The sequence below is a fragment of the Carex rostrata genome, chromosome 3 (genome assembly GCF_964058835.1).
Source record: "Carex rostrata chromosome 3, lpCarRost1.2, whole genome shotgun sequence".
In the NCBI taxonomy this organism is placed as follows: domain Eukaryota; kingdom Viridiplantae; phylum Streptophyta; class Magnoliopsida; order Poales; family Cyperaceae; genus Carex; species Carex rostrata.
Genome location: NC_135920.1, coordinates 14,993,032 through 15,007,398, shown reverse-complemented (window position 1 = coordinate 15,007,398; position 14,367 = coordinate 14,993,032). Strand labels below are relative to the sequence as shown.

General features: G+C 33.3%; 1 protein-coding gene across 1 annotated transcript; it reads right to left on the bottom strand.

The window, feature by feature from the left end:
* Window positions 1-6,737: 6,737 nt before the first annotated feature.
* Window positions 6,738-8,188, bottom strand: LOC144552014 (peroxidase 57-like). The gene is made up of 3 exons (XM_078300125.1): window positions 7,965-8,188; window positions 7,518-7,857; window positions 6,738-7,412 (listed from the first exon to the last, which is right to left on the bottom strand). Exons 1-3 carry the CDS (start codon window positions 8,166-8,168, stop codon window positions 6,991-6,993), a joined length of 966 nt encoding a protein of 321 aa, XP_078156251.1. The 5' UTR covers window positions 8,169-8,188; the 3' UTR covers window positions 6,738-6,990.
* Window positions 8,189-14,367: the final 6,179 nt, after the last annotated feature.

The following is a 14,367-nucleotide window of genomic DNA, read 5'->3' as shown; positions in this document are numbered from 1 at the left end:
AAGAGCTACAGATCTAATAAGTCCTCATCCTCCTCGTCGTCAGACATTGGAGATGGGGGTTTGCCATCCCCAGAACCCTGCACCAGAAGGTCCAAAGCTTGAGTCGGTTCTGGACTTCTTGCTTCTTTCAACAGAAGGAGATCTGGGAGATCCTTAACATCAAAAGGCATTATAAGATTTAATTTAAATAAAGAATCATCACTTCTAGATTGACACCAAAATTGAGTTAAAGAAATAATCTTAGTACCTAGAATCCTAACAGAACAAGGGGTACTATCATTGAAGCATAATCTATTTCGTTTTAACCAAATAATCCATAAAACAACCCCTCGTAATAATTCAATTAATAGTCTATCCTTGAAAGGTTCAATTAACCATAAATCTTCTAAAGTCTAACAATTATAACTAAAGTTATTATGCTTGGTTATCCAGGTCCAAATTAAGCTAATGTAAGAACATTGAACAAAAAGATGTTATGTACTCTCTATTTGGTCACAGAACACACATGTCGTATCACCTTGCCAACCTTTATTTACTAAGTTTGTTTTAGTCAAAATTTTGTCCTTACGAACAAGCCATAAAAATATTTTAATTTTTAATGGAATATGAGATTTCCATATGGTCTATATTCAGAATTAGGCATTCTCCCATATTCTAACCATTTATAAAAGGAATCAACGGTAAAGTTATCATCTGTGGACCATCGCCATATAATTCTATTTTCTAATTGGTCAGATAGAGTAAAATGAAAGAATCTATTTTGCAAAGCTAGCCATTCCTCTATATATATATCAGTTAATTGTCATCTAAAACTAAGATGCAAATAAGAATTAGCAAAAGCCTCAGCCACAGACACGAATCTATTGGTACAATTGAAAATAAATTGGGATACTGATGCTGTAGAGCATGTTTAGTACACCACCTATCTAGCCAAAAAGCTGTAGACCTACCATTACCTATCTCTTTATTTAAACCTAAGTTAATCATCACATGGTCTTTTAAAATCGATCTCCAAAATGGAGAACACACTCAAGGGTTGCTTATATTTCCATACTTACTTAAAAGTATTGATTTCCATGTACTACGAACCAAATTATTAAGAAATCTAATCCACCATTTAGCTAAAAGAGATTGATTCATTAACTTTAAATCTAAGACACCCAAACCACCTTGATCTTTACTTTTACAAACCTCCCTCCAAGCTACTAAGTGATATTTTTTCCTTGTGGAATTTCCCTCATGCCAAAGAAATTTACGTCTAATTTTATTTATCTTATTCCTAATTTTTACGGGTAATCTATACATAGACATCCAATATAAAGGAATTGCAGATAACACATAATTTAGGAGGGTAACTCTACCTCCTAAAGAGAGTAAAGACCCTTTCCAACTTTGAAGTCTCTTTTCAATCTTATATATTAAAAGTTGCCAATCTATATCAGTTAAGGCTTTGTTATTAATGGGTACCTCTAAATAGGTAAGTGGTAAAGAAGATACTTTGCATCCTAAAATAGTGGCCAATTCCTCACATTCTAAATCAGATAAATTGAGAGGGTACATTTCACTTTTATCATAATTTATTTTAAGACCTGAAACATTCTCAAAGGCTAAAAGAAGCCATTTAATATGCAATAGAACATCCTTATTAGTTTTAAGGAATAGTAAAGTATCATCTGCAAAATGCAGATTCATAATATTGTCTACATTAGGAAAGTTTCATAACCCATCAGCATAACCTCCTAACTTAGCTCTTTGTAAAATTTTGTTAAGTACACCAGTAACTAAAATAAACAAAAAAAGGGATAGAGGATCTCCTTGTCGTACACCCCTTTTACAAGAAAAGAATGGTCCTAAAGAACAATTTAAATTAACACATGTTCTACTACCTTGCAAAGTTAATTTAATCCAAGTAATAAATCTAGAACCAAAACCTCTAGCTTGAAGGACCTCTAGTAAGAAATCCCAATTTACATGATCAAAAGCCTTTTCGAAATCTAATTTAAATAAAACTCCTTTTTGTTTTTTAATTCTAACTTGATGTAGTATTTCGTGTGCACAAACTACGTTATTAAGAATTAACCTACCTTTTATATAAGCAATCTGAGAAGGGTCAATTAATGAGTCCATAACTTTGGCTAATCTCTCAGCTAACAATTTAGTTATTAATTTATAACAACAATTAATGAGACTTATTGGCCTAAAATTCGTTACAATAACTGCATCAGTTTTTTTAGGTACTAGACAGATTGAAGCTAAATTAAATTTTGATACATCAAGCTCATGATTATAGAAAGCCTGAAACAACTTAAACAAATCTAACTTAACAATTTTCCAAAAATATTGATAAAATTGGAAAGACAGACCATCTGGCCCTGAAGCTTTAGAATGAAGTCAATTATAAAGTACTCATGCCATTTTACTCTAAATTATGTGGAAAATCTTTTTTTTAAGAAAAAAATAGAGAGTTAATTGACTCCCATTGACTGAGCATACCTCTGCCTCCATTTTTATGTCTTTAGAGGCGGATTCAAATGAAAGGAATGAAAGTGAGCTGAGCACATTTAGAGCAAAATATGTAGATATTGTGGAAGTTTTGTTCAAATCGTTAAGAACTTTGTTAATAATATTAGAAGCAACAGTTGACCCCGCAAAACAGATTGGCTAATGTGTACATGACAATCAATCATGTAATGCAAATGGTTGTCACTCTGTTATTCTACAGCTTTTCACACCATTTTGGATTCGGATAAGAACCGTAGTGTTTGTAAAATTTAATTTTCCTTTCCACCTCAATTTATAAAATAAATAGATGTGTCCTTCATAATTTACAAAGTGTATGTATAATATGAGTGCTCTAAAATTATTTTATAACATTTAATTACATTCGTCCATCTCTTTAATATATCGATACATCCACTGTAAAAATAAACCATCTCTTTAATATATCGATGCCTCCTAGATGTGGTAGTATGATATATCACCTAGTGACTACTGACTAGTGAGGATGTTAGTTTTTAATTGATTAGGAATTAAGTCTAGGACTAATCAATATTCAGTTACACGCCTAATTACTTACTTGCAAGAAATACAATTCGACATATTCAATATTCAGTTAATAACTAAGCAAATGACCAATTTACCCTTTATTTTGAAATGCACAGAATTCTCTTGACAAAAAGCACACCATTAGATTGACTCTAAATCATATCAAGACCCAATATATCCAATTTTAACAATGAAATCTTACGTACGTACGTATTCATATATAGATTTTGTTATCGAATTGGATGAGTCGATCGGATTAATTAATTAGATAATACCTTATATATACCTGTTACCTCGTAAAATAGTAAAAGAAAGGGAAAAAGGATTAATCCTGCTCATTAATTACACATGATATTAATTAATTAATAATCAACAGTTGGGATGCGAATTTCAAAACTAATTTATATTGAAGTTCTCTAATCAACCAGTGGTCCAAGCTACCAAACACTTTTATTCAATATATTCTTTACTACGAATGTCAGCGGAATTAATTGAGAACCCTTAACTGGCATTCCTTATTGAAAAATCGCGTTCTTTGACTGAAAGAACTGTTTCCTATGATTACCGCCAGCTTAGATCCTCTCCGGCACACTGCACCATGTGCACCTCACTTTGCCTGTCTAAGATTCGTTGCATTGATTGATGCTTCAATTAATATTTTTACAGTTACTCTTTTCGCAATACAAGACTATTTACATTTTTCTAAGTATAGTTGAGTCGTATGCAAGTAAAACATTTGTGTACTAATCCTTGACTGATGGAGATATTTGTTGTCAACAGATAATTTGATAATTTTGACAACCGTGAAAATTATTTATTGTTTTCAAATCCGACAAGTATAATGTAATTCATATTTTATACACACTCTGATATTTCACTGAATAAACTATTAGTAAATATAAAACTTAATTAGCTTTACTGGGGCAGTAAGCCAGTAATTAATACATGCAAACAAAGAAGAGCCCCCCGGTGGATTAAAAAAAACAATAAGAAAACATTTTTTTTCTTCTTCTGTTGGTTGTAGATTGTAGTGCCATTTCACATTGTTTACTGTGATGAATCGTGAACAGCTAGCTTGCACCTAGCTAGCCCATAGTACGTACATTGCTTCCCATGTGCGCAGTATTAAGAAACTCCATTTCCACCTCGAAATTAATAATGACATGCTTTTGTTAATGGGAAAAAAAAAATAGATAGAGTAAGTTATAATTAAAAATGTCGGAGTTAGGGATTTTCATGTGCCTGGCCGGTCACACAACGATAACTAGAGCTCCAATTAATAGCAGCAGGATTAAAGTCAACTTTCATATGTTTAATTACAATTGTGATAACCAAATTTACAAGAAACGTCCATGTGCGTGCAATAATCTGTTTTTTTCAACTATGTGATCGCACTAATTTTATTAGACAAATTAATAATATGTTATTTCAATTTCCTTATAAAACATTACTTCTTCCCAACAAAAATTAAGGTTCGTTAGCTTAATTAATTGGAAGCTGATAATTGTATCTCAAACAAAGTATCAGTGCGCGTCCCTCAACCTTCTAGAATATCGGCGACAAAAAGATCAGGTTTTACTTCATACAGCGCAATAACAGTACCAATCTTTCTTTATTGTATAGAATTTCGCTGCATGAAGAGAAAAACACTCTGTTAAACAAATTTAACAAAAGCATCGCCAAATGCAACGAAACAATCGTATAATTTAAACATATAAAGAAAAACGTTTAATCTACTGCGTTCAAGTGTTTAACTTTCATTGTAAATGAGTTAAATTTTCATTTTTAAAAACAAAAACGAATCTCCGAATTCGTATCCGAGCAAAAATTTACAGATCTAAACTGGAACCAATCCCCAAGCGCGTCCCCGAGCACGAAATTTACACCTCTAAATTTGTACTAATCCCCGAGGGCGTCCCTCAGCACAAATTTTCTTCATTTGTGCAGAATGTGCCAGGAGCAGTACATGTGAACAAGTAAAACATGTAAATCAATATGTACTGACAATCAAACAATATAAACAAAGCATTGAAAATTTGTGCATATAAACCTGTGTTTACAAACATTGAAAAATATGTATTTACAAACATATAAACCTGTGTTTACAAACACATTTTAAAGCTTATTTTTCAAACACATTTTAAAGCATATAAACCTGTGTGTAAAACAAGTAAACCAATATATACTGGCAATGAAAATTTGTGCATATAAACCTGTGTTTACAAACACATTTTAAAGCATATAAACCTGTGTTTACAAACATTGAAAAATTTGTTACAAACATATAAACCTGTGTTTATAAACACATTTTAAAGCATATAAACCTGTGTTTACAAAAATTAAAAAATTTGTGTTACAAATATATAAACCTGTGTTTACAAACACATTTTAAAGCTTATTCTTCAAATACATTTTAAAGCATATAAACCTGTGTTTACAAACATTGAATTTTTTTTTACAAAAATATAAACCTGTGTTTACAAACACATTTTAAAGCATATAAACATGTGTTTACAAAAATTAAAAAATTTGTGTTACAAACATATAAACCTGTGTTTACAAACACATTTTAAAGCTTATTCTTCAAACACATTTTAAAGCATATAAACCTGTGTTTACAAACATTGAAAAATCTTCATTTAATGGATTACTTGTTCAAAATGGAGATTGTATTTTTAGTTATTAAATATCAAAAGCTGTTAATTTGCATAATTAAAATTAGAACCAATCCCTCATCGCGTCCCCGAGCTAACTGAGTTTAAATTGTACTTTAAAGTACTTTAAAGTACGTTCAAGTAAGTAGTTAATTAATGATTATATGACTGTTAATAAGCTGGGGGACTAGCTCGGGGATTAGTGATTACAACTCCTCCTAACAGACTGTCCACGAAATTAAAGCGCAAGACAAAACCGTGCAAAGCTAACATTTAAAGTAATCAATGTAAAATAGCAATGCGTTAAAACATCGATGCGTTAATTAATGGAAAATTAACAAATTTTTGTTATTAGCGGACAGTAAAATCCAATTAAATCAGTTCGGGGACGAGCTCGGATTTAATGGCTCGGGCCGGGTACCAGAACATTTCTCTAATTAATTACCATTTCACCTATGAATAGAGGCGAAGATAACAATAAAAATAATTTGGAGGCAAGAAAGTCAGAAAGATTGTTTGTCTCCATATTTTTTAGTATATGTATCTAAATCTAATTAATACTTGTGGCATCTAAGATCATTACAATTATATAGAAATTTTTTGTTGCAGATGTGTGCGCGCGCGCGTGTGTTTGGTTGTTCAATAGAAAGGCCGTCAAAACTTGATCGTTGAAAATTTAAATTGGTCGATAGAAACTTAAAAAGAGCTTCCAAATTGGCCATATTAACTATACCTTACATTTAAATGAGGGAGAACTTTTACTGGCATTATTTAAAACTTTTGGCATAGTGATGTTAAATAATCAAATTAATGATATGGGTGCACAATGAAGTGCTCTTATTCTAAACAGATCTATATATACATATTTCAAAAGCGCAAATATACTTTACCTTCTTTTCTATTTCATTTATTCCTGTTACTAATCATATTATTTACCCAAAATACTGTCAATATATATAAAAAGAAGAAACACACACACAAAAAAAAAAAAAACGCAGGCAAGAACCCTGCGTCCATCTTTTCAATAACCTAGCTAGTATTATTGGAGAATTCATTACATACTGTATATATTTCCCCAAAAATCTCTTCTTCTTTAATTACATGCAATCACAAAAAAGAAAGAAATAAGAAACACAAAAGGAATAAAAAGAATTAATAATATTGCCTTTAAAATCAAAGAAAAAGAATATATATATTTATGTCCAAAGAATTAATGGCGTACGTCTTGTTTGCCAGCTAGCTGATCATCTGATCTCCAAGCAAAAGCTAGCATTTTGAGTTAATTGATGTTCTACCCTGAGTTAACACTATTACAAACCGTTCTGATCTCCCCTTGTGTTCCGGTAATAACATCGACTTGACCCAACTTCACCAACGCCTGGCTGAACATGCCGAGGAAGCCACTGGACCAATCGCCGGCCAGCAAGCTCACAGCCCAAGCAGTCTGCCAGGCGTGCGCCATCTCTGCATCGAATGGGAGGATGCCCTTTCCATCCACAAGCTGCTTGTAATAGCTGTGATCCACAGTATAAAGGCTCGAGTAGTCATCGAGGTAAACAATGTTATCCCACGTGGCATCCTTCGGACAAACATATGTCTGGATGTACCACGCGTACCACCCAGGCATTGACGGATCGGGCCCGCCAGTTCCTTGGTAGTTGTATAGACGGTCTTTTATGACTGAGCAATGTGTGACTCCAACAGTGTGACCACCTACATGTAGTAATTAATCAGTTAATCAGTAATGAATGTGATTATATATATCAAATTCAAAAGTACTTCTTAACGTAAACAGCGTAAAGATGCAGGTATACGTACCCATTAGAACAACCATGTCGAAGCTGTTGAGCCCTTTTGTTTGGAAAAGACTAATGGCATTGTCAACCGAAATGTCTGGCCTCGGGAGATTTACAAGCGAAGCCATAGAAATTGTGCCGTCCCTCCTCCCTGTCTGGATATCAAATTGCTGCCCGCCAGCCAAAACAGTAGCATCTCTGGTTGCCGCAATAATGATATCAGCACAAGAGACCACACCTGGGCACAGTGCCTCTAGAGCACTTTTGATCTTGTCGATCAGATCAAATCCAAAAACCGTCTTGTTCGGTATCGCTGTCTTCTCGCTTTGTGATCCATCCAGTAGTATTGATGCATCGCAACCCTGAAAAAATCACCCAATTAATCAAAATATATAATTCTATGCATTTCAGTTACATTACTACAGCAAAAGCAGTGAAAATATATGATTAACAAATTAGCAAATCTTACATGAACAAAGCAGTCATGAAACATCAAACGTAGGAGACCAGCGACTATAGTTTGATCCGACGCAAATCGCTGTGATACGTATTGCTTAATGACAGCCTCGACATTACTGCTATTACATTTGCCCTGGTAGAAGCCGTTTTGCAGTTGAGCATGGCAGTAAAGTGCCATGCTAAGCAAAAGTAGACAGACTAAAGCAGACCTCATCTTTTGTCTTCCTTGATTTTGAACTAGTTTGAAAGGAGCTTGTGGCGATCGAGTACACTTATATAATGATGAAGTTTAATTAATTTTGAAGCTATTGAAATTCTGAGATCCTGTCTAAACTCCAGAGATAGGGAACGTGGGAAGAGAGACACAATTATATATAGGATATACTAAATTGCATTCCAGTAAAGTACGCTTCATAGACTCTTTTTGTAAATAAATAAATAGGGTTTAGATACAGTGCCCCTATTTGTTTTCCCCCATTTCATCGACTGTGCATGAGTCTGTGACTGCACACGGACCCCACATGCATTTTGATTCATAGGGACCCTTTTGTCAGTGACGGGGTTTATGACTGTTCATTTAATGTATGTCCATCTCTTACCTATTAAGAATATTTAGTTCTCTCTTTAATAAAACTACATAAAAATTTACATTATTTGTACATTCGTATATATATTTTGTAATTTTTTTTATCATTAATAATTATTTATTTTCACTGAACAAAAGGAACTATTTTTAATAAATAAAAAGTGTTTTTTTGGGAAGACGCATAAATTTACCGTAAATTACTGTGGGCTTTGTTTCCAAGTAATTATTATTAATTGTATCGTTGTTTGTGCGAGTGTTGACTAGCTAGGCGTTGTTAATTAATTGGGCTACTGTGGAAAAAAAAAGAACAATCCTGCTCTGCTTCTTGAAGATAATTAATTAAGAATTAAGAATAAATAAACAGAACAGGGGCATATATATTTCGTACGGGAGATATTAAACCGAAATGGCAAAAATTAATTGTAGATGCAGCTCGGTTTGTGCTTCCCCTTAACATGATCAGTACGTACTTCTTCAAATTCTATATTTATTTAACTCCAATTAACAGTGATAAGGGTTTCGTTAAATAGTAAATTCTTAATGAAGACTGTGGAATCGTGCGATTTGATGGGATAAATTTAATGGGTACGGATTCTTCTAATAAAATTTGTGAAAATTCATCTTTAAAAAAATCTACGAGGATTTGAGAATAAAATTCTTCTAATAAAACCTACAACAATCAAGCCTTTAAGTTAATTAATACTATCTACCAGGGTTTCTTCTCAGAAATTCAATCACGTGTAACCAACTATGATTAATGAAATGAAGGCTATACTCTTATTGTTTTTCTCAAAAATTAATACTATCTGTTTTTATTTACGCAAGTATTTTTAATATTAAAAAATACCAATTAATTAATGTTTAATATGAAATCATGGTAATGCAATATTTACCGCTAAGGACTAAGGTTGTTTACTCCATCAATTGATATTGTCAAAAAACAAATATACTAGTTAATAATCTGATGGCCTTTAAAGTAAATACTAGTGTATATTTTATCTTCAATTTTTAAAAGAAAGAAAGTGGAAAGCAAATTAATGCGCCATTGTTGCCATGCCAAAAATAATAAAAATAAAAATATATGAAGTCAGGTATAATTATTATTGTTTATTTTTTTCATTTTTCACTAAAGGTTACTGGCAAGAACGGATCTAATAATCAAAGGTGGCTAAACAATCCCCGTGATTTTAAATATATATATATATATATATATATATATATATATATATATTTGATAAAAGGCTTTTTATGCCCATTTCATTGAAGAAACAAAGTACCACACATTACAATCAAAAGTCACTAAATGTTTAAAGACCAAAAACAACAAAGCTAACTACCAAACAAAAGATAACAGTAGCATAGTTCGGCTAACTAGTATATGTACAATAATAGATTAATTCTTTCCATATGGAGCATTAAACAGCAAAAGGGGCAGGGGCATCATCCCCATCACCAGGGGGTCAATACACCACCAGTTGAAGATCACTAGTAGCACAAACTTTAGTTGGATCCCAGATTTGCAACGGCACAACCTCAATCTCTTGGGCAACCAGTCAGCTATCACCAAGTCCCTAATGTGCTTTTTAACCTTACCTGTCCAATAGTTAACAAGAGATACTATCATTAGAACAATAGATCGAAAAGATTTCTTTTGAATGCGCTGAAAACATGAATCATTCCTAATTTTCCAAAGTGTCCAACAAAAAGCACTGAATAAAATAAAAAATGCAGTTTGTGAATGTTTAGGGAGGGAGGGAGCGAATTGAATAATATCCCGAACAGTGGACCAATTAGTAAAATGCTCTTGGCTTCTTCCCATCCAAAACCACAAGTGTTAAGCTAATCTACACTTAAGAAATAAATAATTAGTAGTTTCATTTGCATCACAGAATCGGCACTTAATGCTACATGTCCACCCTTTTTTACTGAGATTATGTTTAGTAAGAATACGATTTTTAGTCAATAGCCACATGAAAATTTAAATTTTGTAAGGGATAGGCAATTGCCACCACAGCATTGGAGTAGGCATACATCCCCAAAATTTAGTATTATATATATATATTTCACAGTGAACAAACCAGATACTTCCCATTTCCATGTCAACCTGTCATGCAAATGAGTAAAAGAGAGTGAGCTAAGGGAGTGTAGAATAGTGGTCCATTCTTGAAGAGTAACAGGATCAAATTGTCGTTGAAATGTAACTGCTGCCCCTTGAGAATGAAGCACATCTATAAGAGAAATGTGTTTAGAGGCACAAATATCATAAAGCTGGGGGTAAAGGAATTTTAATGGAATTTCATTATTCCATGAATCTGCCCAGAAACTAAGTTGAGATTGGTTTCTAGGGTGATATACTACACTACACTTGCCTATATCTTGCAAGGAAAGAATGGCTTTCCAGAATGGAGAGGGAGGAACGAGTGGAGTAGAGTAATATTTTTGACAGATAATGGTTTTCCATAGAAGTACCTTGCCATATTTCTTCTTACTCTTAGAAGTACCTTGCCATAGAAATCTACATCGAATTCTATCTAATTTTTGTTTTACATACTTGGGGATTTTGTATATAGAGAGAGTATAAAGGGGAATGGAGGACAACACTAAGTTGATCAAAGTGAGCCTCCCCCCGATGGATAGCATTTTCCCCTTCCAATTTTGTAATTTCTGTTCTACTTTTGTAATGAGAAAATCCCAATCTTTCTTAGTAAATTTACCCTTGTGAAGAGGCAAACCTAGATATCTAAGAGCGAATTTAGCATGTTTACATCTAAAAAGGGCTGCTAAGTGATCTCCTAAGTCAGAATTAATGGTAAACAGTTCTGTTTTGTGTAAATTCATTTTAACTCCTGAAAGAGCCTCAAACACTATCATAGTCCACCAAGCATATTCTACATTAGTCTCATCAGCCTCTAAAAAAAGAATGATATCGTCTGCGTAGTGGCAGTTGGTAATAGGAAAGCCATTCTAACATGCTGGACCTAAACCTTTTAAGAATTGAGTTTGTCTACCCTTGGAGAAAAGGTGACTCAGTGTGTCAGTAGCTAAAATGAAGAAAAAAGTGGAGAGAGGGTCACCTTGCCTAACCCCTCTCTTACAGAAGAAATAAGGGGTTAAGTTTCCATTGTCATCAGTGTAATAAAATGCGGCCTATGCGGCCGCATATGCGTATGCGGTCCTCGACCTCATAGAATCCGACTATGCGGATTAATATGCGGATTTTAGTCCACTTCAAATATTTTACATATTTTAATTCTTAAGGGATATCGGATCACATAGCTGATACAATCCGAAATCCCTATTTAAATATCCATCCGGACAACAGTCCAGTCAGATGCTTTCTCCTCTACTATCCAGCTTCTTTTATAGGCTACCCGACGCTATATTTATTTTGTTTTGGTGCTGTGGGACTAAGTATTACTTCTATTATGCCGGATACCTCCGAAGTCCAAACTCCCAAGCGATTCTCTTATTTTATTATTAAATACCAATACACTGAATGTTTGTTGGGCCGAAGGTTTGGAGCCCAAATTTAATATTTATAATGTTGCGCTCAAGCCTGGAGCCGTTTTTGAAATTTTTTATGAAATGTTTTTTAATCAATCATATTTCATTAATACTAGAGACCTCGCATTGTTAATGAAATTTAATTAAATGCTCAAATATATTTGATATAGATGATTTTATTCAAATATTTGATTAGATTAAACCATATTAAAATATTAAATATTTAATTAAGGGTGTTATATTTAATATTAAATGAAAAAAACCCGCATATATAAATCCGCATAAAAATCCGCATATGCGGCCGTATACCGTATATGCGGTATGCGGTGGCCTTCCGCATACCGCATAGAAACCGCATTTTATAACATTGATTGTCATTAATACAAGACTGAGAACTATGTAACCAAGCATGTATCCATTGAATCCACATATCGCTAAAACCTCTAAGTTTTAACAGCTCCAAAAGATATTCCTAATGGATAGTGTCATATGCTTTCTCAAAATCAACCTTGATTATGACACCAAGCTGATTGAGAGCTTGACAAGAATGAATGAGTTATTGGCTAATAAGTACATTATCTAAAATATACCGTCCCTTAAGAAAGGCAGATTGGTTATGATCAATTAACCTCTCCATTATGCTCTCTAATCTATTGGTAAGGATTTTAGATAGTATCTTAAAGCTACAATTAACTAGGCTGATAGGATGAAATTTGTTAATAATGGAAGCATCCTGTTCTTTTGGAATTAGACAGATAATTGACTTATTGAGTTTGTTTAAGTCTAAAATTTGACTATGAAATCCTTTACAGAGAGCCAACAAGTCAGATTTGACCAAGTCCCAAAATGACTGATAAAATAAAAATGTAAACCCATCTGGGCCCGGGGCCCTAGAAGAGGAAGACTCAAAGATTGCCTTTTTGATTTCTGTTTCTATGAAAGGAAGGGTCAAGTGGATATTGTCAATATCTGTAAGTTGAGATTCTGGAGGCCAAAAGGTTGAGTTCATGAATCCAAACTTTATCCCTGTTGTACCTAGGATGGTCTTATAATAGTCAATTACATGTTTTTTAATATCTCGTAGATTAGTTGTAGATTGTCCATTTATTTCTAAGGTATTAATCCTATTGGTCTTCCTTCTATGCGAGGCAATGGTGTGAAAGTATCTAGTGTTATGGTCTCCCTCTTCTAACCATCTTTGTTTAGCTCTAGTAGCCCAATAAAGTTCCTCTTCTCGATATAAGTTTTCTAATTGGGTTTTACATAGAAGTCATTCTTCATATTCTTCATTAGAAAAGGGTCTACTATCTTGAATCAGGTCTAACTCATGCAATCTATTTAGTAAGACTGATTTATCCCTCTTTTTTTTCCCATAAAGGTTCCTAGTCCACCCTAGACATTTTTCTCTTCATATACTTCAATTTCTCCTACCAATTATTAGCTAAGTCATTGTGATCTAAAGGAAAGTCATTGCACCACCTTTCGACTAGTTGCCTAAAATTCTCTTGTTCAAGCCAAGATGGATCAAATTGAAACTAATGAAGGGTCTTAATGGGTATATTGGAAGTATGCATGATTATTGGACAATGATCATAACCAAAACTATTCCCATCTTGTATGAAACTAGAAGGATAACAAGAATCCCAATCAAGAGTAGTGAACAGTCTATCCAATAAAGCAAATCTTAATCCATTTGACTAAGTAAACTTTCTATTTTCTAGTTTATGTTCTATGAGATTGTGTCTACCAATAAATGCATTAAACAAGCTACTTGACCTAAGGTCAAAATTTGGACCTGATTTCTCATTTCTATTTCTAATGACATTAAAATCCCCACAGAGCATCCATTTTTCAGTGGAGTTTACTCTAATCAGATCTAATTCATCCCATAACAATTTTTTAAGTGACCTATCTACTGGACCATATACTATGGTGATTTGCCATATTTGGGAGTCCAATTTATTTTCTAGACGGAGATCTAAGCAGAATCTATGTGCTGTCCAATTAAGCACTTTGATTTTATTGCTATCGCCTCCAAAAAGAATACCCTTTGAACTACCTCTAGATGGAACCCAAAACCATAAGTCTAAAGTATTAGAGATTTGTCTAAATATTTTATGAGAAAAATCCTCTTTTTTTAGTTTCTTGGAGCATGACTATGTCTATATGTTCTTTAACTAAAAGGTCATGTAAAATTTGTCTTTTCCTACTAGAATTTAAACCCCTAACATTCCAATTCAGCAAGTTTAAATTCATGATTTAACTAATGAAGTCTCAGCACCTATGTCATCGATATTCTCTACAACTACTAGCTGGTTGGAAG